A 12,014-nucleotide genomic window follows, 5' to 3' on the forward strand; every position below is an offset into this window, starting at 1 on the left:
GTAATGCGTGCCGGAGCCATAGACATCTACAACGTAAATGCCGCCGCCCACCTTGAGATATACCTAAATTATATGGTCTCAGTATAGTTACAACGGCTGCCCTTCAAACCGAAACGCATTACTACTTCACGGCAGAAATAGGCATGGTGGTGGTACCTACCCGCGCGGACTCACAAGACGTCATACCACCAGTAATTACGCAATTTATAATTTTGCGGGTTTGATTTTCATAAAACGATGTTATTCCTTCACCGTGGAAATAAATCGTGAACATTTGTTGAGTACGTATTTCATTAGAAAAATTGGTACTCGCCTGAGATTCGAACACCTGTGCATCGCTCAACACGTAAGCACCGGACGTCTTATCCTTTAGGCCACGACGACTTCTATACTATACACGACAATACTATCGTTTGTTCTTCAATAATTTCATAATGCCAGGATACAAATGTTTACCAGCCCTTACACTTAGTTAATTATAGGGAAAAAAACGAATGCAGGTCTCACCCAGGTCTTCGTGGCCTTCGTTCCAGCTGAGCTGACAGACACTGCAGTCCAGTATGAATGCGAATAGGAAAGCGCGCCAAAACTTCCCGCCAAAAGCATCCATCTTGTTGTCACTTGTCAGCCACCATTTTGTTCTACATTTTGCATTCACCGTTTAAGTTAATATATTTCTCGAGTCACATGTTAGTATGCACCTGTAAAAAAAATTGTTATATAGGCGTTGTTTGAGACTTTTTTTATTGCTTTAATGGGTGGACGTGCTCACAGCCCACCTGGTGTTAAGTGGTTACTGGAGCCATAGACATCCACAACGTAAATGCGCCACCCACCTTGAGATATAAGTTCTAAGGTCTCAAGAAAGTTACAACGGCTGCCCTTCAAACCGAATCGCATTACTGCTTCACGGAAGAAATAGGCATACCCACCCGCGCGGACTCACAAGAGGTCCTAGCACCAGTAAAAGATTCTCGCTAACCTCATATTTGTGATTTAAGATTGGCACTATAAAAATAATCTCGATTTGAATTCACTTATAACTAACAGCCTTATTCACAGTGAGTTATATAAGCTTTATAAGGGCATTATAAGACTGCTACACAAATTTTTTTTAATTGCCTTTGTGCATACGGCCCACCCAATGGTAAATGGTCACCTTCACTCATGGACGTCAGCAATGCCAGGGGCAGAGCCAAGCCGCTGCCTACCATTAAGTACTCTGCGCAAGCTTCGTTTGAAGAGGGATTGATAATTGTATTATTTTCATTTTTCCTTGTACATACTAACAAGAAATATGCTTAGGCAGCAAATGTCTAAAGTATACTGTTCCACCATAATATATATCCTTTTTATTCTCCCACCCAAATTCTGTTTCTCCAATTTCTATTTGGAGAGCACTTTGGGTAGCGTGTGTGTTACACAGTTTTGCTTCTATCATTCTGCCTTTTCTGTCGGGAATGAAACAAAAAATCCGACCTGAAGAAATAAATGACCATTATATTAAAGCAATTAATGTCTCAAGGTCGGTGTTAGCATTTAGTACGTGTTGTTTATGGACCCATAAAAAATTAGGCTGCAAATCGTAAAACTCCTAATGAAATCAAATGTAACATACCGTATGAATACTTACAAATTTATTTTTCCCTACCTATGCTTATAGCCTTGAGAAGCTATTTCAGCTGCTCTTTGACGTGTAGGCGAGCTCACGAGGCTCAAACCGGGTGTATTGCTAACACTGGCCCTAGCAAGAGCAGTGCTTCGCAGAATCTACCAGCGGATCGCAAACGCGACATACTAAGTAGATCCGGCGAGAAACTCAGTGGGCAGTGTCTATGGGTTAGTTCACTGGTCGAGCCCTTCGTCGCAAACGACGGGTTCGATGAGGACGGTGACCGGTGCTTGTGGTACCTAAAAGCACCGTTAATGGATCGGAAGAATCCGTGGTAAACAGTCGGTCTACAAGTTCGGGTATGACTATAGGATTGGGTATAGAGTTACTAATACTTACTTAATATAAGTATTAAGTATCATTACAAGACAGTACCTATAAGCGTTTTGAAGCGGTCGTAGTCTAGAAGATAAGACGCCCGTTGAATTTATACAGAGCCATGCCAAAACCAAGTTTCTTGAATCCCACAATCAGATACATATTTTTCTAATAGATTCATTTTAGAGAATCATTCTAGAGAATTCATTTTTACGAACTTTTTTTTTTAATTGCTTATATGGGTGGACGAGCTCACAGCCCACCTGATATTAAGTGGTTACTGGAGCCCATAGACATCTACAACGTAAATGCGCCACCCACCTTGAGATATAAGTTCTAAGGTCTCAGTATAGTTACAACGGCTGCCCCACCCTTCAAACCGAAACGCATTACCTACCCGTGCGGACTCACAAGAGGTCCTACCACCAGTAACAAGAAGTCCTACCACCAGTAGACTTTCGTGATGAAAGAATATTTAACAACGTGTAATGAAAATGAAGCCCGCAAAAATTCAGATATGCGTAATTGCTTTTTAATAGGTATATTATACCTACCTCAAGTCTCAGAGGGTTGGTGGAATTCAAGTTTTGATGTCTATGGGCTCCGGTAACCATTTAACACCAGGTGGGCCGCGTGATCGTTCACCCGTTTAGGCAAAAATAAAAAAATTATATTTAGCTTAAAAACTAAGAAGAACTCAGTTAAATATAAAACACTAGCGGCCCGCTCCGGCTCCGCTCGGGTCTTTAACAAAAACTTCAACAATATTTGACGTCGTTTTATTTTTTTAAATTAAAGAACGCTTATTGCGCCATAACTATAATAGTTAGACATATGCTGTCGCGACACTTTTTGTAATTAATAATTTGTTCTACAAAGTCGTAGTACATTATTTTATTCTATCATCAATAGTTTTCGCGGGGCACGCGATGTAAAGAATATTTTAGGTAATTTTTTTTACACCTTGGGTTACATTATTGGAGTTTGAATTTTTCAAATCTAATTTTTTTTTTTTAAATTATAGCCTATGCCACTCGGTAATAGTGTAGCTTCCAAACAGAGAAAGAATTTTTCAAATCGGTTCAGTAGTTTCGAAGCCTATTCAATACAAACAAACAAACAAATCTTTCCTCTTTATAATATTAGTATAGAGTATACATAAATCATTAATTTTGTTTCTATTAACCCTGTTGATACTGGTCAGGATATTAGTGGTAATTTATAAAATTGTTGTATTGTTATCGATACTTGATGCATGTTCACGTTTTCAATATTTATCTTGAAATGAATGAAAATGACGTTATTGTTTTAATCGGGGCTCTGACGCGATGGCTCACTGTATAAATAAGGCAACATTTATTTAACACCACATTGCATTATTCATGCAATTCGTGATCTCTGAAACAACAGCCCGTACTCCGATACAAAACAGCGCTCTCAATTCTAACGTCGCTTAGTTCCAATGAGGGGATCCTCTTTTTACTAGTGACCTCTTGTGAGTCCTCGCGGGTAGGTACTACCACCCTGCCTATTTCCTACCGTGAAGCAGTAATGCGTTTCAGTTTGAAGGATGCTGCAGCCGTTGTAGCTATACTTGAGACCTTAGAACTTATATCGCGTGTGGGTGGCGCATTTACGTCGTAGATGTCTATGGCCTCCAGTAACCACATAACACCAGGCTGTGAGATCGTCCACCCATCTAAGCAATAAAAAAATAAAAAAACCGGGGTAGCAGTTTCCGTAAGCATCCCCCATTCATCTACCACGAAGTCTCCCTAAAGCCAGGGCAATACAGAAACAACATCTCTGCGCTCAGCGAAGTCCGACTATATGCTTTCATCTGTGACCTTCAACCATTGGTCTTTACGGCAGGCCAGAAATACACGTATTAATTATTGACATTATCGATCGCTTATCATGGTAACTATACTATGAATACTTTTTTTTAACACGATGTCTCTGTCCATTCGATTCAGGGTATTCAGACCAATGAACTGATATGATTAAGACTAGACCCTTAGCGTATATCGTCCATCAAACTGCTAGGATTATGAGTCTATAAACAATCAGACGTGAAAATGCGCTCGTTAGATACGAGGAAGATGGGAGATAGATATATAAAAAAACACCTAGTCGGTGCCATTAGGAATGACGTAAGAATTCAAATGATACCCCACACATCCAAATCTGTTAAAGCATTTGAAGGTTATGAACAAAAACTCATACGCACACATGAACTCTGAGAATATTACACTTCACACGTAAAAAAACGTGTTCTTGAAATAAAGCATACATATCTACGACATTATTTGATTCACAAGCCACGTTAAGACAAGTTCAAGTAACAAACACACCTACGAGTCCCAAATAAACTATAATAAACTATTTGGAATGTACCTATTTATAACATTAATGCTTTTTTTCTCTTTTGATAACCATTTCATAATCAATAAATTTCCTGACTTATAAAAAGCGGGTGGATTCCACCACCTAGGTTATGACTACCCAAAGCAATCCTACGTTCTGCATTAAAGAGTAGACCAGATAGTTCAACTTCATGTCTTATGGTGGAAGGTATAATTCCCTTGGTCCTTAACGCTTACTAAAATACCAGTATGGATGACCAACAGCTTTGGAAGCCACTGGTAGCAGCATGCACAGCACAAGTCACCGTGCTTTTGGAAGAAAGACGTCCAACCTAGCCCATAGCATCAGCCAACCGAGTTTCTCGCCGGACCTTCTCAGTGGGTCGCGATTTCGGTAGCAAATTCATAGGTGAATCACTTTTCCTTGAGCAACCAGGTCTATTCTGGAAGCGCTAAGGCGGCTATTAGCAGATCTCACGCCCCGTGACTAAACACGCGCTTGGCCACCTGTCTTGGTGAAGCTCAAAAGGACCTCCCGGTCCACCATAAATTCCTCCACCCCCAAAAACTTGAAAAGGGATTGGCACTGTGATCGTATTTAGCAGAATAGCAATAAACGTTTTAATAAAACTTTTAAACGAACCTAGGCAACAGTTTGAAGAGCCCAAAAGCCGGTCCTGTTGTCAGCCATTTTTGAATCCAGTCCGAGGTAGATTAAAGACTGTGGCCGCAATATATGTTAATACCCCCTATCGCTGCCCGACAGCGAACCGTATTTGCATTGTATTGAATACGTACGGGTCTGGTCATATCGAGAGCGATTAATTTGGGACATTTTCGGGCAAGGAATCGGCTGACGAAGTCTTTTTGATACTTTGGTATTAAATTGTTGTATGTGCCGTGAAATATCGAACCCAGGATATATGAATACAGAGAATAGTGGCGCTCAACTGTATGCTTGTAACATGCCCGACGTCCATATTGACCTTATTTATTTATTTATTGCATAGAGGGCTGGATGAGCTCACAGCCCACCTGGTGTTAAGTTGTTACCGGAACCCATAGACATCTACAACTTAAATGCGCTACCCATCTTGAGATATGAGTTCTAAGGTCCCAGTATAGTTACAACGGCAGCCCCACCCTTCAAACCGAAACGCATTACTGCTTCATGGCTGAAATAGGCAGGGTGGTGGTACCTACCCGTGCTAACTCACAAGAGGTCCTACCACCAGTAAAAACTGACTAATGAACTAGACTCAGCTTAAGTCCGGTATCCGTTTGAAATTAGATGAGCGCAATCTATACTAATATTATAAAAAGGAAAGATTTGTTTGTTTGTTTGTATTGAATAGGCTCCGAAACTACTGAACCGATTTGAAAAATTATTTCACTGTTTGGAAGCTACACTATCCCCGAGTGACATAGGCTATATTCTTTTTTTTTTTTTTTTTAAATAGGGGTCCTTGCTAAATCTCCAATAATGTAACCCAAGATTATTCAAAACTATTTTTATAATTTTCTTTTTTGCAAATAGAAGGATTTATGTGTATGCATTATGATTGTGAATTTGGATTTTTTTTATTAAAGACCCGAGCGAAGCTGGAGCGGGCCGCTAGTGTTAATAATAAAATAAGTTTTTATAGTATTCTCTACGGTTTTCGCAAGTCTAAGGGGCTATTCAAACTACGTGCGGAGGAGTGGGTGAGCTCTAGGGCTCATACTGAAAGTACTTGCTAACACTAGCCCTAACAAGAGAAGTGCTTCGCTGAATCAGCCACTAGATCAACTGAAAAGATCCGGTGAGAAACCCATTTGTTAACGAAACTCATTGGGTGCTAAGATAAAGCTAAAGCCTTCGTCAAACAGAACGCGTACTTAGCGTCGCGTACTTAACGTCGCGCTCTTTTCATGTCACACCAGTTGACTAGATGAGTCTAACGCTCCTTGACGCAACGCATTCGCCAAATCATAATGCCTTTCGATAGCAGTGTGAAAATTTAAAAGTATTAAGAAATCGAGTGATTCAGATATGGCATTGTATAAGCATGGGTATTTTCTAACTATTTATATCATTTTTTCGGGCATTATCTAGTATTTTAATACACATTCACTCCGACGCTAAAATAAAATTTGTGTAAAATTACAACGCCTGACGTCACAGCGTCCTAACGCCGCGTCAGTACAGCGCTCTGACGCGCGCTAATTACGCGTTCTGTTTGACAATGGTTTAAAATTACGTTTACGATTTTTTAATGTTGCCTTTTTTTTTTGAAATAATAATTAAAATAATCGAGAATAAATTATGATTCCCTGTGTTATAGATACCAGAAACTGATATACATGTATACTTATTACACGGGTAGGTACCACACCGCCCCGCCTATTTCTGCCGTGAAGCAGTAATGCGTTTCAGTTTGAAGGGCGGGGCAGCCGTTGTAACTATACTGAGACCTTAGAACTCATATCTCAAGGTGGGTAACGATATTTACGTTGTAGATGCCTATGGGCTCCGGTAACCGCTTAACATCAGGTGGGCTCACTCGTCCACACATCTATGCAATAAAAACAAAAAAAAACTGCTCGTCACACGAATGTTAGGCCGATGTGAGAATCGAACCCACGACCCTCGGTGACACAGTCAGAGACGCTAACCACTACACCAACGAGTCAGTCAGTTTTTTAGTATTCTTATATTATTTTTAACGTTTCGAATTCTTGAATTTTCGTGGTCACGGAGGACATTAAAAAACGTGATATTGAACCGTAGAAGCAGTTCTAATTATTATTATGCCGTGTTATTGTTTCGCGACGGGCGTGCTTCATTTCTATCAGCATTTTCCATCTTTTTACTGGTGGTAGGACCTCCTGTGAGTCCGGACGGGTAGGTACCACCGCCCTGCCTATTTCTGCCGTGAAGCAGTAATGCGTTTCGGTTTGAAGGGTGGGGCAGCCGTTGTAACTATACTGAGACCTTAGAAGTTATATCTCAAGGTGGGTGGCGCATTTACGTTATAGATGTCTATGGGTTCCAGTAACCACTTAACATCAGGTAGGCTGTGAACTCATCCAGCCACCTAAGCAATAAAAAAGCTAATGGTCTTTGTGTTTCACGTCGAACTCTTTGTCGAGTTCGACGAGTACAGTTACCAGAGTCTCTAACTTAGTGTTGGAGCTAAAGGCGTAAAGGATTGTCCGGTCACCGTCCTCGTCGAACCCGTCGCTTGCGACGAAGGGCTCGACGAGCGAACTAACCCATAGACACAGCCCACTGAGTTTCTCGCCGGATCTTCTCAGTGGGTCGCGTTTCCGATCCGGTGGTAGATTCTGCGAAGCACTGCTCTTGCTAGGGTCAGTGTTAGCAACTCTCCGGTTGAGCCCCGCGAGCTCACCTACAAACGTTAGGGTGAAGCTGAAATAGCCTCTCAAGGCTATCAGCAGAGGTAGGAAAAAAAAAAAAAAGGATTGGATCTGATGGATCCGTAAAGATGTGTCTAGGGCGTCGACGGTGACTGGCTCCTGCGTGATCAGGATTCGGGGAATAGTTAACAGCGGCAACGATAAGGCGATTATCAAGACGTATCGAGGGGTGAAGGCTAGAAGGCTATCTGATTTAAGGGACATTTAGCGTAATACGCGACAATTATCTTTATAATTAAACTAGCTGACCCGGCAGACTTCGTAGTGCCTCAATCGATAAATAAAAGACCTAAACTTTTATATAGAATAAACTTAAAACAAACAAAAGGAATCCGTCCGACGGGGGACACGTCAAAGGGAAAACAAAATTGTTATTTTTATTTAATTCCGAGAATTTTCATATTTTTATACCTTTTAAACCTTCTCTGGACTTCCACAAATAATTCAAGACCAAAATTAGCCAAATCGGTCAAGCCGTTATCATGTTATGTCGTGACAACGGAAAACGGGTTTCATTTTTATATATATAGATGTGCGTTTTATTTGGTAATAGCGGCCCGCTCCGGCTCCGCTCGGGTCTTTAACAAAAATTTCAACGATATTTGACGTTGTTTTATTTTTTTTAATAAAAGGACACTTATTGTGGAATAACTATAATAGTTAGACATGTGCTGTCACGACACTTTTGTAAATAACAATGTGTTCTACAAAGTCGTAGTACATTTTTTTATTCTGTCATCAATAGTTTTCGCACGGCACCCGATGTAAACAATATTTTAGGTAATTTTTTGACACCTTGGGTTACGTTATTGGAGTTTTAGTAAGGATCCCTAATTTTTTCAAAAAAGATTAAAGCTTAAGTCACTCGGGAATAATGTAGCTTCCAAACAGTGAAAGAATTTTTCAAATCGGTTCAGTAGGTTCGGAGCCTATTCAATACATACAAACAAACAAATATTTCCTCTTTATAATATTAGTATAGATAGTATAGAAGTATAGATTAGCATCGACAGTTCGATGTTTTAATTGAATTTCAATTAAGTTTACTCCATTGAAATAGCTGAACCTGAAGCTTTTTTGTTATGATATTTTTTACAAATTTTAAACTTTAAATGGTTCTCGTCCAAAGTTTTAAAAATGTCGCTTAAGCCGAATAGCCTTGCACCAGCCGTCGATATAGTTATTTACCTTCCATGGAATCGTTCTGTTTTATACATACTACTATCTTTTTAATAATTTTTAATAATTATTATTATATTACATTGTGTATTTGCATGTAAATTTACGGATATATGTATATATGTTTATGTGTATGTATAATATGCACATACATATACATATCGACGCTTGAAAGGCAAACGTGACTAAGATGATAGGCAATAACCATATTCGATGCGCAAAAAAATATATATTTCTAGGTCTATTAAAGCATTTCAATCCTACAGCTAAATTCGTTAAAATAGATTTATTTACAGGTATTTCAACTTTAAATTATTCTACTGTAAAGTTCACGCATTGTCGCTTAGTCACGTTTGACTTTCAAGCGTCGATATGCATATATATGTATGTATGTTTATGTGTATGTATATTGTATATGTATATATTTGGTACACCGCGCGTAATTCGTTTCCAAATTATTCATGGATGTCTGGAAGAGATCGCTCTTGGCGATTAGACCGCCAATTTTACTTTTTTTGTATTTAATGTATTGCATTGGTTATTTATTTTTTTGGTGTACAAATTAGAATACTCTCTCTCTCTCTCTCTCTCTCTATAGCTTTTTTTTCTGAAAATATGCGATACCAATGCGAAAGTGATATTTTCATAACTGTCTGAAATCCGCTTAAAGCGTTCTTTGAGCCGTGGTATAGGGCAAGAGCGATTTCAACAACATTTTTGAAGTAGTAAATTGAAATCCACTTCCAAATCTCGTATCTAAACAAAATGTATCGTTGTTTATAGGCGTCAGCCACCACTTTAAGCCGATAAAAGCGATCTCTTCCAGACAACCATTGAATAAACAAACAATTAAGAAAATAAATAGATAATTTGGTAGGCAGCGGCTTGGTTCTGTATCTGGCATTGCTGAAGTCCATGCAGCAGCCACTCACCATCAGGTGGGCCGTATGCTCGTCTGCCTACAAGAGCAATAAAAACAAAATTGTACGCACTATTGTTTTACTTTGATTCGAAGGAAGTTCTGTCTGAGCTATTAATAAAATTCCACACTGAAACAATCGATTTAGAGTTCATATTAGAGTTAATATTCTTCTTCTCAACCGCTTGTACTCTTAGTAGAGTGGCCATAGTCATCTATATATATAAAAATGAATTGCTGTTCGTTAGTCTCGCTAAAACTCGAGAACGGCTGGACCGATTTGGCTAACTTTTTTTGGCGGAGATCCCTTCTAAACATAAATTTTCAAAAGAGCCGTGTGTGAGTTTAAAACGCTTAAGCGTATTTCTAAGAAGAAGCGAGACTCGAATCAAACAGCATATACCGAGGTGTATTATAGGAGGAAGGCACAGCTTCATATCTAAGGTAATCTATCTATAACTATATATATAAAAATGAATTGCTGTTCGTTAGTCTCGCTAAAACTCGAGAACGGCTGGACCGATTTGGCTTATTTTGATCTTGAATTATTTGTGGAAGTCCAGAGAAGGCTTAAAAGGTAGATAAATATGAAAATGCTCGGAATCAAATAAAAATAACAATTTTGTTTTTCCTTTGATGTGTACCCCATCGGACGGATTCCTTTTGTTTGTTTTAAGTTTATTTTATACAAAAGTTTAGGTCTCTTATTTATCGATTGAGGCACTACGAAGTCTGCCGGGTCAGCTAGTTATATATAAATTTACGTAGCTCTTCATATCACAAGTCCGCCCGGGAAGGTGGCGTGTTCCAGCTTATTTCTGCCGCGAAACATTTATAATAATGTCGACAAAATCAGCTCTAGTCTCAAAACTGAGCAATGGAATTTACTTAATGTGGGCTGTGGACTCCACAACCTCACACTTGAGTATGGAATTTCGGGAATAACGACGAAGCGAAGGGAAGATCTTCCACCGGGCTGGTGATATTGCTCGGTAGACCGACGGTTCGTATGTAGTCGTAGTAGTATATAAGTAGTATATATGCAAGCTTACCTTGAAAATGTCATAAGCGAGTTACGAGCGTGTGTTAAAGATCTTGTGTTGTATTTATTACTGGTGGTAGTACCTCATGTGAGTCCGCACGGGTAGGTACCACCACCCAGCTTATTTTTGACGTGAAGCAGTAATGCTTTTCGGTTTGAAGGGTGGGGCAGCCGTTGTAACTATACTGAGAGCTTAGAACGTATATCTCAAGGTGGGTGGCGCATTTACGTCGTAGATGTCTATGGGCTCCAGTAACCACTTAACACCAGGTGGGCTGTGAGCTCGTCCACCCATTAAAGCAATAAAAAATAAATAAATAAAATGATCGCTATCGTCACAGAATCTACTGAAATTAAAACTATGATGTCCGTCTATATAACTGTAGAACCATGCTCATTATGTGCATAGTTCTCCCTGTGCGTATTTCTATAAACAGTGCTTTGGAAGAAATGATTTTTTTATAAAAATAAAAACAGCGGCCGACCCCCAATCGTTTGACCTCCCATGTCATTAACACTGCCGATAAGATAACGCATACTTCACGTTAAGTTCATGCCATGAATATGTAAAGGAAAAACATGAAAGTTACAGGACAAATTTCAATTTTGGGACTTATTAAAGATAAAAATTGTAAAATCATAATTAAAACACATTCGAATGAAACATAATATTAAGATATCGTTTAAACACCGTATCGTTGTAAAAGCTCTTTATTAAACTTGTAATAAGTAACTTCACAAGATCGAAACTCGAAAAGCTTTCAAAGCGCCGCCCCTAATATTTTTACTGAACTCTGATGCGAAAACTTTTTACCACGAAATACATCAAAATGTTATTATTACGCCAAGACATCAAATAACGATTGAACCAAACATGCAATTAAATTCGAATTCATTTACAACATAAAAAAAATCTATCAAACTATTAATGTATATTATTCAGCTAATAACAAATTCAAAGTAATATTAGTTTATGCTTACTTAATGATTAATGAAAAATCCTCACACACACTAACGAAAAAATACCACTAAAAGTTACGTATTTCACTCGATATGTTTTCGCGGCGGCGGGCGAAACATGCACCCCTGACAACGGCC

At 39.0% G+C, this 12,014-nt stretch overlaps 1 protein-coding gene across 4 annotated transcripts in view; it reads right to left on the reverse strand.

Annotated features, from left to right (window-relative positions):
• Positions 1-12,014, reverse strand: part of LOC149502705 (neural cell adhesion molecule 1) — a 123,257-nt gene extending 111,243 nt beyond the window's left edge. For all 4 annotated transcript variants that reach the window (XM_089728802.1, XM_089728801.1, XM_089728800.1 and 1 more), the window contains exons 1-2: positions 11,898-12,014; positions 508-701 (exon numbers count right to left, since the gene is read on the reverse strand). In XM_089728802.1, coding sequence (XP_089584928.1) covers positions 508-610 — 103 coding nt within the window. In that variant the 5' untranslated portion in view covers positions 611-701; positions 11,898-12,014. The remainder of the gene's footprint in view (positions 1-507; positions 702-11,897) is intronic.

The sequence above is a fragment of the Bombyx mandarina genome, chromosome 07 (assembly GCF_030267445.1).
Source record: "Bombyx mandarina strain Sakado chromosome 07, ASM3026744v2".
Taxonomy (NCBI): Eukaryota; Metazoa; Arthropoda; class Insecta; order Lepidoptera; family Bombycidae; genus Bombyx; species Bombyx mandarina.